At 48.6% G+C, this 16240-nt stretch overlaps 1 protein-coding gene across 1 annotated transcript in view; it reads right to left on the bottom strand.

The window, feature by feature from the left end:
- Window positions 1-14220, bottom strand: part of pacrg (PARK2 co-regulated) — a 144225-nt gene extending 130005 nt beyond the window's left edge. The window contains exon 1 of the mRNA XM_064301507.1: window positions 13984-14220. Within this exon, the coding sequence (XP_064157577.1) occupies window positions 13984-14079 (96 nt within the window). The 5' untranslated portion in view covers window positions 14080-14220. The remainder of the gene's footprint in view (window positions 1-13983) is intronic.
- Window positions 14221-16240: the final 2020 nt, after the last annotated feature.

Here is a 16240-nt window from a genome sequence, read left to right as displayed (position 1 = left end):
CACAGCACCCCCTCCAGTCCTGGAGTTAAACCTGCAAACACAGTGCCCCCTTCAGGACTGAAGTTAAATCTGTAGACACTGTGCCCCTCCAGGACTGAAGTTAAACCTGCAGACACTGTGGCTCTCCAGGACTAGAGTTAAACCCGCAGCCACTGCAGCTGCTGTGGACTGTAGACACTAAATGGATTCTGAAACCCATGCAAGAGAGGGTTCAGTTCTGGAACTTTCTGTGCGTAGCTATCATCACCACAGATTCCACAGGTTCTCCAGATGCTCAGCTCCAGTGTATTTAATAAATTTCTATTTTTGACAATTTTTTGTCACAGTACAGAATTGCCACAGTACAGTGCCAGGCCATGCTGCTTAATGCATCCTCAGTAGATACATTTTGACAACATCTTGGCTAAAATGGTAAGGAGACAGAACAATGCACGTTAAGAATAACGACACTCAATGCACAACGATGCCTAATGTGTCAGGCCTAGATTAGGCCTACATTACCCATAATACCATAGGATTAAACATGCACAATGAAACATCCAATACGTGTATTCCAATACGGGACTTGTAATACAAACTTTTTAAAGCTATAATCAGATATCACTGTGAAAAACGTCACTGAGTACAGTAGTTGTTCTTGTGAGGAGTAAAAATAACTGAAAGAACCAATATAATGCCAAATAACAAATATTTCACAAAACACTTGGGAGTCCAGACACAATCCATTACCAAAACGGGACACAGTAATGAATGCTCACGAACGCTCAGTTCTCGTTTTCACACTTTAACATCTGTGCTAAGAATAGCTCCTCATTGACAACACAAACGCACATTTCACGGAAGTGAACTCTGAAAACTATCAACGTTTCAACTATGAGGCAGTCTTGTCCTACTCGCCGCCATCTTTAATGAGTCCACCCGATGATTAACTCTCCCGTGGGAATTGTGTATTAATTTCTGTTTTGCATGCTAAAGAAATGCTGTCTAATTAAAGTTCAAACAGCACTTCAAAGGGCACAACAAACCGGGTATTAGCATGAAATATTTCCGTATCACAAACAAAACGGCCTTGACCAGTGCCCTTTCCTCACGAGGCCAGCACGTCTCCGCTCCGGTGGAGCCTGCAGTGCACAATGTGAGCAAACTTTAGCCAAATTATTCACCAGAAGCCAACGGCGCTCCAGGAGAACAACGTCCGTTTGGGTGGGGCTTAAGCCTGCAGGCACATATGTGCACACACACACACACACACACACACACACACACTCACACACACACACACACACACACACACTCACACACACACACTACACACACATCACACACACACACACACACTCACACAACAAAACTCACTCACACAACCATACACACACACACACACACCACAGCAGCGCACACGCACACGCACAGACAGCAGCACACACACCACACCACACACAGCACACACCACACACACACACACACACACACACACACGCGCACACACACGCAGCAGTGTGTTTGATCCAGAACAGGCCCGGGCCATGCGGTGATGGGAAAATCATTACCTGCAGCAGCCAGCAGACAGCCTTTGTGCTCGGGAGAAAAAAGGTCACAGTGATTTCTGCAATCACACACTTCAGAGGCCCAGCAATCTATTAATCTTTTAAACACCTGGATGGTATGCGCGAGGCAGTGGTGATTAACTCCAACTGAGGCTGAGAAGCAGGAAAACTACAGAGACGCTCACCAATCAGGCATTCAGAGAGGGACTGAGTCTGTGTGAGAGTGTGTGGGGTGTGTGTATATGTGGGAGCTGGGGTGTGGGGGGTGTGTGTGTGTGTGTGGGAGCTGGGGTGTGGGGTGTGTGTGTGTGTGGGAGGTGGGGTGTGGGGTGTGTGTGTGTGGGAGGTGGGGTGTGGGGTGTGTGTGTGTGGGAGCTGGGGTGTGGGGTGTGTGTGTGTGGGAGCTGGGGTGTGGGGTGTGTGTGTCTGTGGGAGCTGGGGTGTGGGGTGTGTGTGTGTGGGAGGTGGGGTGTGAGGTGTGTGTGTGTGGGAGGTGGGGTGTGGGGTGTGTGTGCGTGTGGGAGGTGGGGTGTGTGTGTGTGTGGGAGGTGGGGTGTGTGTGTGTGTGGGAGCTGGGGTGTGGGGTGTGTGTGTGAGAGGTGGGTTGTGGGGCGTGTGTGTGTGGGAGGTGGGGTGTGGGGTGTGTGTGTGTGGGAGGTGGGGTGTGGAGTGTGTGTATGTGGGAGCTGGGGTGTGGGGTGTGTGTGTGTGGGAGGTGGGGTGTGGGGTGTGTGGGGTGGAATGGGTCTGGGCTCAAAGGCGCTGGGCTGAGGACCTTCAGCCCAGTGATTGATCATCAGAGAGCGGCATTAAAACGCAGACCCCCGGCACAGCCCGCCAATACCGCCACCCCCCCCCCGTCAAACATGACAGCCGCTTAGCAGAATGGATTACCCCCCTCTCACGCGTTCATACAGAGAGGGAGGGGGAGAGGGAGAGAGGGAGGGAGGCAGGGGGACAGGGAGAGGGAGAGAGATGCAGGGACAGAGATGGACGGGTGCAGGAGAGACAGACTGAAAGAGAGGTGGGGAGAGAAAAAGAGAGATGGAGAATGGCAGAGAGAGAGATGAGAGGGAGAGATGGAGAGAGAGAGGAAGATGAGAGGTAAAAAAGGCATTAAACCGCATGTCATTTCCTGGTTGCAGCCGTCACCGGGGCGATCTGGAAGGGTGGGGTGGGTGGGGGGTTGATGGATTGGGGGGGGGGGCAGCAGACGGGACCTGGGGTGCGCTGTGTGACATCTGCGGGCCACATTCCATTTCCCGCACCCGCTCGCTCGCTCGCTCACCCCCCCCCCCCCCCCGGAGCTTCACAACCATATTTATTTATCATGCAGTCAGTAAATTATGACTTTCCCCGGCAGGGAGATGTGTCTGGAGTGACAAGCACCACAGCAGGAGAAAGAGGAGAGGAGAGAGGGACAGACGAGTGAGAGAGAGAGATACAGAGAACATGTGAGAGGAGAGGAAAGAGGGAGAGAGGAGCGATAGAAAGAGAAATAAGCAGGAGAAAGGAGAAAGAGCGGGAGAGAGAGAGGGAGAAACAGGAGTGATAGAGAGGGACAGAGAGCGAGGGAGAGACAGGAGTGATAGAGGGACCGAGAGAAAGATACAGAGAACGTGTGAGAGAGGAGAGGAAAGAGAGATAAAGAGAAAGCGCGAGAGAAAGGAGAGGACAGGAGAGACAGAGGGATAGAGAGAAATAAATAAAGGCGAAAGAGTGAAAGGAAGAGCAGGGGCTGGCATGCAGGACAGTTTTCCACTGGCCACCCGAGCCAGCGGTCTCTCAGCTATGGGCCCACAGCCTGAACCTACCGATCCATTCACAAATCACTCGGCTCTGACACTGCCAGTGTAGAGCTTTCACATCAGGCATGTAACCTGTGACACACAATTTCTGTTCATTTAACGTTTTCATTTTTTAATTGCTTATGAACGTAAGCTGAGAAACATACAGAAATGTTTGTATGTGTGTGGTTCTTCTCTTGCAGCATGGTCCCGCTGTTGCGTTTGCTTTAGCTTTTTGTTAGTGTTTTTTGGAATTTGCATAGTTTTCCCTCATCCATTGGATTTTGCTTTGAACTAAAAATTAATAATTAATAAATCCAAGCTTTTCCAGATGTTGCACGAACTAATATTGCTGATGAAATTTTGACTGCTTCTGGTGTGCGACTTCGGTGTCGTTCCAAATAGAATTTTACCCAATCAAATAATTTCTAGATAAAAAAATGAATTTCATTGGTTTAGATTCAATCTTCTACCTAGCAACGACTGCTTCAGAAAGATGCGTCGTGACGAAGGAGGCATTTCCCAGAATGACGGTCATACGAAAATAAAACAGCGACGCGTTGGACAGCGCGAGGAGAAGCGCGGACGACCCCGCCCCTCCCCCGGCGACAGGGCGGTTCCCGCGCGGAATTCCACCGCAGCTGCCCGACATTCCGGACTGGGGTGGGAATCGGATATATCTATATACATAACTGGGAAAATAAACGGGAGAGAGAGAGAAGGAATGCGAGAAAAAAAGAGACAGATGACAGACGGGTGAGAGACAGATGGGCTGCGGGTTGGAGAGAGCAAAGGAGAGAAAGAGAGGGCGAGAGAGAGAGAGAGAGCAGGAGCGAGTGAGAGAGAGCGAGAGAGAGAGAGAGCAGGAGCAGTGAGAGAGAGCGAGAGAGAGAGAGAGAGAGCAGGAGCGAGTGAGAGAGAGCGAGAGAGAGAGAGAGCAGGAGCGAGTGAGAGAGTGAGAGAGAGAGAAAGAGAGAGCAGGAGCGGAAGTGAGAGAGAGCAGGAGCGAGTGAGAGAGAGAGAGAGAGAGAAAGAGAGAGCAGGAGCGGAAGTGAGAGAGAGCAGGAGCGAGAGTGAGAGGGAGCAGGAGCGAGTGAGAGAGTGACAGGGAAAGACCCCAGCTTTAGGGAATAATAACAGTGCAGAGGGAGCGTGTAGGAGCAGGAGAAGGTCAGGCTGGCGGTGAGGGGTTTTTATCTCTTTCCCGCGAGTGAGCGGCGAGTCTCTCCGCGGTGGCGGCTCAGCCCTAATCCCGCCGGTGGGGCGGTAAATGAGGTCCGCCGTGCCGCGGTATCCGTACCTGTACTACATATCCACAGGCCCTGTACTACATATCCACAGGCCCATACTACATATCCACAGGCTTGTACTACATATCCACAGGCCCATACTACATATCCACAGGCCCTGTACTACATATCCACAGGCCCTGTACTACATATCCACAGGCCCTGTACTACATATCCACAGGCCCTGTACTGCATATCCACAGGCCCTGTACTACATATCCACAGGCCCTGTACTGCATATCCACAGGCCCTGTACTACATATCCACAGGCCCTGTACTACATATCCACAGGCCCATACTACATATCCACAGGCCGTGTACTACATATCCACAGGCCGTGTACTACATATCCACAGGCCCTGTACTACATATCCACAGGCCCATGGTCAACCACAGGGACACAGTGACACTCACTGTTCACAGCTCAGTATGTGTGTGTGCGTGTGCGTGTTGTGCAGGTGTGTGCAGGTGTGTGAGTGTGTGTGTGTGTTGTGCAGGTGTGTGTGTGTGCGTGTGTGTCTGGGTGTGTGTGTGTGTATGTGTACGCCCCTCCACCCAAACATGACGTCCCAGAGCGCTTTGCAGAGCGGTAAGATCTGCTCGCGCTCCGCTCTGAGAGACGAAGACCCCACAGAGCGGCCTGATCCGCTCACACGCGCAGAGAGAAGCCGGTCTGACAGCGTGGGGTTTCAGGCCATAAACAGCTAAAGCAGCTAAAGCAGTAAACGCTAAGACTAAGCAGCGAAGCAGCTAAACCTAAGCAGCTAAACAGCTAAACAGCTAAAGCAGCTAAAGCAGCTAAAACAGCTAAAGCAGCTAAAACAGCTAGAGCAGCTAAAACAGCTAAAGCAGCTAAAGCAGCTGAAGCAGCTAAAACAGCTAAAGCAGCTAAAACAGCTAAAACAGCTAAAGCAGCTAAAGCAGCTAAAACAGCTAAAGCAGCTAAAACAGATAAAGCAGCTAAAACAGCTAAAGCAGCTAAAGCAGCTGAAGCAGCTAAAGCAGCTGAAGCAGCGATGCAGAGCCCCGTTCAGAAGAGACGGGCCGCGCGCGCTCTCCCCTGCAAGCGCAAACGTGTTTATTTTTCTGCCAATTAAATTTGATGTTGCTTGTTGAGCACTAAAGAAACAGCCCTGGCTTGTGGACCACAGTCACCACCAGGCGGGGTTGGGGGGGGGGGCTATTTCCAGGGATCTGTCTCAAAAAAATAACAGATAAATAAATAAATAAAGAAATAAATAAATAAATAAAAAGTGCTGTCCATTTTTCATCCCTCCCAAGTCCTTCTTACTCCCAATGGCCTGCTAAAAGACTGAGAAAGGAGAGAGAGAGAGAGAGAGACAGAGCCCTCCTTTTCAAATGCAAGGTGAAAACCTCCAGCCCGAATATAAAACACACTTTTTATTTCCAGCAGGGAGATGAATCAAGGCGAAGGGGGCGGGGGGATTGGGGGGGGGGGGAGAGAGAAAGGGACCCCGGTATTGATTCAGTTTCTATGGCCGCAAATACTTTATGGAATAATAAGCCTTTGCTTGGAGCCCATTCCCGCTAACGTTCCAAATGGCCTTGCTGTTATCTACAAATCACAGCGACTCCCCGCTCCCTCCGAGGACTGAGATATATCGGCGAGTGTGGGGAACACAGCGGAAAACAAAACAAAATGCGCCCCACCCCCACCCCCACCCCCATCATCCCTCCCTCCACCCCACCGCCAAAAAAAAAAAAAAAAAAAAAGCGCAATGCTTCCATTAAAGATTTAAGGCCCAATGAGTCCGTCACGGCTGAAGCTCATTGGCCGGTCGAGGCAGAACATTTCGGGGCTTGTACGGGCGCTTTTGGTGCAGCTCTCCCGCCCCTCAGGGCCCCCGGACGACCTTCAGCGCCGAATCGGCGGGGCGACGGTAAGCGGCGCGCACACGCGCCTTCCGACAGGCCGCCGCCACTCGTCGTCGCCGTTTGGATTTTATAAGCGTGGCTCTGACCTAACAGACCGTGTCGGGGAGACCGCGGGCGAGGCGGTAACTGATTACCGCTGTGGGTTACAGAGGCAAACAAGCTAACGAATAAATAAGCTACACGTGACCGCTCGCGTTAAAAACGAAAAAACGCCTCCAACGGGTCGCGGATTCGCGATCTTCAACGCCGCGCCCCCCGGACGCGCGCGCGTCCCCGTCTGTTCCGCAGCCCGTGCAGGCCTTCCGCCCGCTATCCCGCCGCGTTTTTTTCAACTTCGTTTCCCGCTACGGCTCTGAACGTCGCGCGCGGCGTGAACTCACGGCGATGCCAGTCTCTCTCCGGCCTGCCGGTAATGGCTCGCATGGCTACAGTAGATTATATTCCGTCTCCCTGCGTTATACGAGGGCGGCAGTGTAGTGTAATGGGTAAGGAGCTGGTCTTGTAACCTAAAGGTCGCAGGTTCGATTCCCCAGTAGGACACTGCCGCTGTACCCTTGAGCAAGGTACTTAACCTGCATTGCTTCAGTATGTATATCCAGCTGTATAAATGGATGCAGTGTAAAAAGGTGTGTAAGTCGCTCTGGATAAGAGCGTCTGCTAAATGCCTCTAATGTAATGTCTCCCCTGAATTGGATGCAGGACTTCCCTAGATAGGGCACGGGTGATGGACAACACCTGGCCTAATCGCACACGGACATAAACACACACAAAATGCTTTTAGCAGCTAATTGGTTCTAATCAAGAAAATACAGCTGATTGAGCACAAGTGTCCCATAATTACGAGTTTACATGTAAGTGCCAGTCTGAAGCGATCAGGGCAACGACAGGTCATCTGTTCCTGCTGCCTTTTGAAGCAATTATCAAAAATAGCATCTGAAATAAAAGCAGTACTGTGATATTTTCTTTTCTTCTTTTTTTTTTAAACGTCTCCTTACTCACGTACTGGAAAGAGACCAACATATCGTGTCATTTTTCTTTTCCGGTATTTTTAATCGTATGCGTAGACTAGCAACTAGCATGCACATTCTCCAAAGAACACGGGCAGAAAAGCATTCAATTTAACTAATTACCCACTTAATCAGAGTGCTTTTAACTCTGATGGAATGCATGCGGTCCCTGCTGGACTTACACAAGCTCAGTTAAAGGTAATTTAACACAGAGAATTCTGCCCTGCAGTGTTTCAGCTGCTTCTGTTATTTATTTATTTTCACTCTGCAGTCCTCCAGCTGAGCGCCGCAGTCACTAAACCAGACAACTGAGATATTTACTGTGATATTTACTGTAATATTCACAGAGATATTTACTGTGATATTTAGAGATATTTACTGTAATATTTACAGAGATATTTACTGTGATATTTACTGTGATATTTACAAATATTTACTAAGATATTTACTGTGATATTTACTGTGATATTTAGAGATATTTACTGAGATATTTACTGTGATATTTAGAGATATTTACTGTAATATTTACAGCGATATTTACTGTGATATTTACTGTGATATTCAGAGATAATTACTGAGATATTTACTGAGATATTTACTGTAATATTTACAGCGATGTTTACTGTGATATTTAGAGATATTTACTGCGATATTTACTGTGATATTTACTGTAATATTTACAGCGATATTTACGGCAATATTTACTGAGATATTCACTGTTATTCATTCAAGATTTTTACTGTGATATTTACTGTACTGCGATATTTACTGTGATATATACTTAGATATTTACTTCAATATTTGCTGTGATATTTACTTATTAATATATAAAAAGAATACTTATTATATATATATATATATACATATACATAATACATATATATATATACATATACATATATATATATATATATATATATATATAATGCCTTGTGCCCTTACAATTTGTACAATGGTTGCTGACACTCTAAAATAGTAGACAAATAGTTGAAAGAGAGGAAGTGCTTTAGAAAATACGACAAAACAAAAGGATTCCTACAGGTACCGTGCATCACACCTTAGGCTGTAACAGTGGGAGAAGAAAGCCTGCTGTTGTCACAAATAAAAGAAGCTGAGAGGGAGAAGGCTAAATAAGAGCTCGCTAAGTTACTGAAATAAGAAAAATGAACAGAGCTTTGCTCGCCCTATTACAGCTGGTTTCTTTCAGCGCTCTATCCAGCGTACTTCTCCTCAGAACGTCGTGGCCAATCACGTGCAGTTCTGCGACCGTGCCGCAGTCGTCACAGCCAATGGGCGGGAGCACGTGGGCATGCGCACTCTCTCCTCTGAATCGTGTGGCATTCGCCAGCTGCTTCTTTTCACACCGCGGCCTGAAAGCCCAGCCCCCACAAGCATCAGGTGAAGGAAGGCGCCTCATCTGCCACTTTAGGGGGCACACCGCGCGCAGCCAGACGGCCAGCGGGGGTCACAAGAGAGCCATTAGACCTGGATTCCAGACGATTGAATCCTAATCCTGACGCTTCTGCCAATTATGTGCCGCCATGCGAGGCTACCAATAGTCAGATGGACAATGGGGCCCATTTGTGCGCTGAAACTCCACCTTAACAGGGCAAGCCACCCAGCAGCCCCTACAGTCCTTTTCAAAAGGACAATGGACGTGTGAGACCTCATGGGGTGGAGACTGTGACAAGCTAAAGCAGAACTGCCAGACTGGCTTGTCATACGGAGTAACCAGATTGGCTTGTCATCCAGAGTAACCAGATTTGCTTGTCATCCAGAGTAACCAGATTGGCTTGTCATCCAGAGTAACCAGATTGGCTTGTCATCCAGAGTAACCAGATTTGCTTGTCATCCAGAGTAACCTGAATCGCTTCTCATACGGAGTAATCCGATTGGCCAATCATCCAAAGTAACGAGATTAGCTTGTCATCCAGAGTAACCAGATTTGCTTGTCATCCAGAGTAACCAGACTGGCCTATCATCCAGAGTAACCAGATTTGCTTGTCATCCAGAGTAACCTGAATCGCTTCTCATACGGAGTAATCCGATTGGCCAATCATCCAAAGTAACGAGATTGGCTTGTCATCCAGAGTAACCAGATTTGCTTGTCATCCAGAGTAACCAGACTGGCCTATCATCCAGAGTAACCTGATTGGCTTGTCATCCAGAGCAATTAGATTGGCTTGTCATCCAGGTTAACCAGATCAGTTAATCACCCAGAGTAATCTGATTGGCTTGTTATCCAGAATAGCGCGTGTGCCTTCTAAACGGGCCTTGTTCATTATGTATGAAAGAGCTGGCGGTACGGCGACTGCGCCAACACTCCCCCCATATGGGCGTCTTCCCACGGCTGAGCTGGTGTCACTCGAAAACACCAGATATCCTTTTCTTTGATTTAGTGTCGTTCTATTTTTCATGAGACAGAACTGCTCTTTGTCCACTTCTTTAGCGGGGGGGGAATGGCTAAAAAGGAAAGAGAGGATTCTGGAACGTGTGAGATCAATGAATCCTGTTTAGCATTTGCAGGCGATGATTACAGCTTCTATACCCGCCCCCCCCCACCCACCCCCCCTTTACAACACACTGTGACATCTCCTCTGAAGTCGCTGAGATTGGGGCGCACTGCAGAAGGCCTTTCCGCAGCCACCCGCGCGCGATGTGTGTGATTATAGCGCGCGTGATTACGAACCGGCCTGCCGTCGCAGAAGCTGAATAATGATTGGCTTCCGCCCCCGTGCATCCTTTCCATTAGCCCTCGAAGGGGGCGGGGGGGGGGGGATACAGTGAAATCCCCTCTGCCCCCACAGCCCCCCCGGCCCCCTCCCCCGCCCCCAAACACATCAGGATCTAGATTCGCGCTCGGGTTCGAGACTGGGCCAAGGACACGCAGAGGTCGCCCGCCCCCCCGCGCGACGTCGCCGCGTCGTCCCGCTCGCCGTCTTGCACGCTCCGCGGAAAATCGAATCGCGCGACCGTCCACCGCACACGATGGCGCCATTTTGTGTGACGGCTAGCGCCAGACATCTGCGGCAGGCGGCCGTGGAAAAGTCGTCTGCAGCAGCTCTTGCGCCCATCGACCTCAATTTGAGGTCCGGAATTTATGCCCCCGACACCAAGAACACCCCCACACACACACACACACACACACACACACCACCCCCCAGTCTGCCTGCATCTTAAGCACTCACACACACACACACTAACGCTGTCACACAGCAATGCCCCGTCAGCCACTCTCCATAATTAGCGAGTGTTTTTCTCCGTGCGGCTGAACGTGGCAGTTAGGAGCTAGCTAGCCGTGAAAGCGTCTCCGCGGCTAGCGGCGTCTGCAGCATCCCGTCCCGGAAAAACCCATCGCCGCCTCACCCCCGAAACATCGAGACTGGCCTTTGAATCGCATAACGCAGCTAATTTAGCTGCTGGCATTTCGCTCGCTAGATTACCGCAGCACTGTGCGGCACTCGCTCCCGTTACAGAAGCGTTTCTCTCTCGTGCTTTCTTTTATCTTCGGGTCGCTGAGGGCGTCCGCTCACGCACGGTTGGCTCGGAAGAAAGCCCACGTCACCGGCGTCCCTTAAACATACAGCGGGGAGATCGATTGCTCTTCGAGGCTCGATCGATCCACCGCGGCCCTCGACGGGAACCGCCGGGACGCGTTACCGTCGCGGGAGCGCAGGCGAAACCGAGCCCCTCCCCGCCCGCGTCTCCCGCAGAGTTCGGGGTGCCCCGCCGCGGTCTGCGCGCGCCTTCGTCGGGACCCCCCGGAAAGAGGCATCGTGGGAATTACGGAGGACTCGGGCCCGAGTCCCCCCTTCCGACAGCGCTCAGCCTCGAGTCATTTGTTTTGCAAAGCTACGGGGGTGGGGGGGGTGGGTGGGGCTACACTGCCCCAGGAAACCCAGACCAACAGACGTCAAGAGATCTCCAGAGACCCTCGACTTGGAGAACTACGAGACGGGCGAGGGACTCCGCACGCGTTAGGCTTGACGGGTGCGTGTTTCAACCGTGTGTTTCACACACGAGAGAGAGAGAGAGAGAGAGCGATAGGAGGAGGCTGTGTGCATTAGCAAGACAGGGGACAGACAGGAAGGACGGAAAATAAGATGATGACAAATGCTGCTCCGACTACATTGGCCACAACTTTTAACGGTGTTCTGAGAGCGCACAGGTTGGAGAAAGTTGCAATCTGAGGACCCCAAACTTGTTCATTACTCCCAGATTACAGGCTAGGGTGTGTATTTTTGACTGATATAAGGTTTTTTTTTTGTTCTGATCTGACCCAACCTCCTTGGGTCTTTTTCCCGACGTTGGAGCGTGTGGCTTGTGCGCCACACGACGCAGCAGACATTCTTCCGCCCGGCCACCCAGCCGGCCTTCGTTTCAATCAGACGAACCTTCGCCGCGGCCGGCCCGCATAACAGTAATTCAACAAATAATGGAAACGGGCCCTTCTAAGATCAGCTGTCTGAGGCGACATTATGGAGTGCGCGAAATGGCCCTGGTCGTTTATATAACGCACATTCCAATTTCAGTGAAACTCCTCAGCCGTAAGGACGGGGGGGCCAGCGTCTGACCAGATCTATAACGCCTGTCAGTAACTATTGTGCAATTTTACGCTCCCGTTCGTCTATCTTCTTCGCGATAAGAGCGGGGAGAGGGGGGGGGGGGTCCACGGGTCTGTCTGCCTTGTGAAACGACTCGGGGGTTTTAATAGATTGTAAATACTTCGGCGCGGCGGAGAGGGAGGAGGCGGGACCCTTGTTATTAAAGCGAGCGAGCAGAACACGATGGCGGTGACGGGGGGGACGGGTGGCGGGGGCGGGGGGAGCCTTAATAACTGCTATTACGCTCCAGTAAAAGCTGAAGCAGGGGTCTGTGGGGTGGCGGAGGCTGGCCGGAGCGTGTGAATTAGTCTGAGCGCGCTCAGTGCAAGCAGGAGGCCCGACGCACCTTCGCATAGTGTCATAGTGCCTGCGAGGCGATCCCGCACTCTCTGCGCTCGATGGGAGAGTTATCAGCGTACACTGATGCATGCCAAGGACGATACACATCGCACACACAACATTCCACTGCATGCCTGCATAAGGACGTATACACACATGCGCACACACACACATTCACACATGCATGCATGCATGAAAGGACGTATACACCCATACACACACACGCACACATGCATGCATGCATAAAAGGATGTATACACACACACATGCATGCACACATAAAAGCACATGCACACACACGCACACATGTACACTGTGCCTCTCTGTCTCACACACATGCACACTCCCTCTTTCCCTCTTGCTCTGTCTGACAAACACACACACACACACACACACATTACATTTCCTCTTAACAGAGGAATCCAGTTCATTGTGACTGACTGACTGACAGCCTTCCATTTCCACTGTTCACTTTTTATTCTTTTGCTCCCATTCTTTCTTCGAGGGGCAATTTTCCAGGCTACTGAATAATCATTTCTTTCCACTCGCATGTCCTTTCCGTTGCGTGCCCGTGCCTCAGCCGCGCGCATAATGACAGAGAGAGAAAATGATTTCAGGGCAACCGGGAAGAGGTCTCCTCCGCCTCCATTATTCCATTTATTCCACCCGCTGTTACCTGATGGAGTCGCGCAGGGGGTACACGAGTGTGCATTATGGCGCTGCACAATGCATAGCTCAATCACCGAGCTGTCCTTTTGGCACCGTTTTAGTGAGAGGATTTTTTAAATGACGACATTAGACACGCCTTATCTACATACCGGAGATGTAATATTATAAAGCAAACACTATTAAAAAAAAAAACGTGAGTGACATCGTGTATACACGGCAGATAAAGTAAATCTGGATAGCTTGAATGGTATGGATGGGCAGCGGAAAAAGAAGACACGGATGCATAACTCAGAATTCCTGTTGGATTGCAGTGCCAGTGAACTTCTGTCGAAATTATGCATATAACGTATGGCTAACATAAAGTCTAATATACATTATAACGGTAGCTATATCTGTAGGCTACCTTACACCTTGCGCAATTCAGCTAACTTACTATGCACAACAGTGTAACGCTAGCCTGATGGAAGTGGTTAGTCTGACGAGTATTACAAGACGTCTTTCAGCTGATTTTAAGCAAGGGGGAAATGAATATGCCATATAGCTACCAAGGTGTGTCCAAGTGTATTTTATAAATAGTCAACGGTCCGTCTCCAATTTGGTATTCGATTTACAGAGCTTCGGGCGATGGATTCACATTATTACGGAGAAGCGGATTCGGAATGGATGTTATCAATTCAAAAACAATTCATGTCACCCTTATGCACAGCAATGCAAAGAGAACAAAACGAGGCACGTAAGAAATACAATGGCAACCTTAAGGATACAAAAATATTTATCAAATGTGATTCAGGCGCCATGCCCTCTTTCAGACGGCTCCCAGAACTGTTTTTTTGCAAACAACTTACCACAGAGTTCTTCATGGTCGACTTGACTGTAAAGCCTTCAGTTTTTTCCTGACGCTTGCCAGTAGGTGTGCTGACAGTTCTCATTTTTGCGCTCATGGGAGAACCAATATCAATATAAAATACTAAGCACACAGAAAAAGTTATAACCTACAGTTATCCTACGTCGCTAACGTTCGCTAGCATGGGTATTCACACCGCAACATTACAGCGCCTATGTTAGGTTGCTAAGGATATACTTCGAAGACGCGTTCTGGTTGCTATGCAGACAACGCAGGAGACGTTTCGTTTCTATAGAAACAACCCACTGGCGTTACTTTGTTGACGGTCACACGTTGCATTATTGAGTACTTACGAACTTTACGGCCATACGATTTCGCTTGAGTGTAATTCAGAAATGTGTTGAGGTACAAATAAATGTTATCCCACTCTAAAACCTATGTCTTCTAACTAACTATAAATTGTCCCGATAAGACTTTACAAACAAATTAACAAAGTTTATATTTATAAGACTGCACTAGTGGACTGCATAATAAAATTGGCTGAAATAAAATGCTTCCTAAAATCACGGCTGTAACCAAGTATTCTTTAATCTACATGTCCTTACTATGAATTCAGACAGCCATGTAATAAATGGAAGCAGGATGCCATAGAAACCACTACATTTAAAATGGCCCAGCTATAGGCCTATATGCAGAAAAAAAATAATTATCTTTTAGCTAGAAAAAAACGGCGTCTGTTTCATTACCAATTGATAAAACAGCCCCCTGCTTTGAATATTGAAGAAAAAGAGTTTAATCTCCAGTTACACCAGTCATCTTCCCAGAATTCCATATTTCAGTGCAGAGAGGAAACTACAGAGATGCTGGCTGTTATCTTTTGTTTTTCAGTTATTATATCGCACTTAATTAATTCATGAATTGTTTTTGTCAAAGCGACTTACAAAAGGCGCAATTAGTATAAAAACCACCACTACCCTGATAGATAAGTAAATCAAAAAAGTCAAATAAATTATGTGATATTATTGAATTACAGAACAATTTATCATTGCACAATGAGTTGATTTTATTAATGTATACATCTCATGCTTATTTCAGTGCATATTATTATAAACCTTCTGTAATCAATTTGCTCTGAGTCACATAGCCTATTCATTTATTTAAGTGTTCGTTTGTTTACAAGGTGCTGCTTATCCAAAATGACGTATAGGAACCACAAGAGATGTATAGGCTACTACTGTCATTGAATGTATGTGCTGGACGAACACGGCAAAAAAAGAACGTAATACACCGCCAGTTATTGAACACCAAGCAGAATCACAAGATTACAAAAGTAATTAAATTAGCGCGCGCATAGTGCATTCCATTTATCCGTGAGAGCGACAGACGTGCATCGCGCCACCGCATGCAGCGAGTGTAATAATGAACGAGCGGGACGCCGTTATTTCATATCAGAAAGCTCACACAGGGCCACATGGCAAACACGTATCAGGCGATGTTGCCTTGCATCATGCTAATGTTCCTCCTCACAGCGCGAGGTGATCATCACATCACACTTCATTTTCTTTACAGCCGGTTTCCCCTCACATCACATTGTTTCCTGCTGCAGCTGTAATCACACTTCATCTAAAAAGGCCCAAGCCAGTATTATAAAACGGGTTGTTTTCGACCGTCCTGGATGCTGATTGGCTGAGACCGCGTTCTACAGTGATCGTAAATCCGATGCAGTATACAAAATCAGATGGAAGTTATTCAAACGGCCTGTTTGTAAACAGTAGGCATATCACTCTGCGCAGAAACCATTAGGCTACTTACAATATAAAATGACAAAATAAATAATATTGTGTCGTTAATTAATTGTGCCTACATGTAGTAACCATTTTCTAAAAGCCATAGCCTAGGGCACTTGAGGCCGTGGTGCGGTATTATGAAAACAGTTACGGTTACCAGGGGTTACCGGCATTCTGCTTTGCGTTGTGACCATGTAGACTGTAAAAAAAAAAGGGTTGTGCCCAACAACCCCAGCCGTGACTGTATTCAGGATACAGCGCAACCTCGCGTGCCGCATTCCATATGAAGCGGATTACACGAGCTGCTTTGTGCTTATGCGCGTTCCGTTTATGAACGAGAGCAAGGTAACGAAAACAAAACGCATACCAGCCTCGTGATTACAACCGAACATCTGCCGAAATAACACTCAAAATCAGTGGCCGGTAACTGCCAGTCCCTCCGCCCCCCCCCCCCCATCTCTTCCACTCCGG

Source organism: Anguilla rostrata, chromosome 1 (assembly GCF_018555375.3).
Source record: "Anguilla rostrata isolate EN2019 chromosome 1, ASM1855537v3, whole genome shotgun sequence".
Taxonomy (NCBI): Eukaryota; Metazoa; Chordata; class Actinopteri; order Anguilliformes; family Anguillidae; genus Anguilla; species Anguilla rostrata.
Note: the sequence above shows the minus strand (reverse complement) of the source record. Positions and strands in the feature narration are given on the sequence as shown.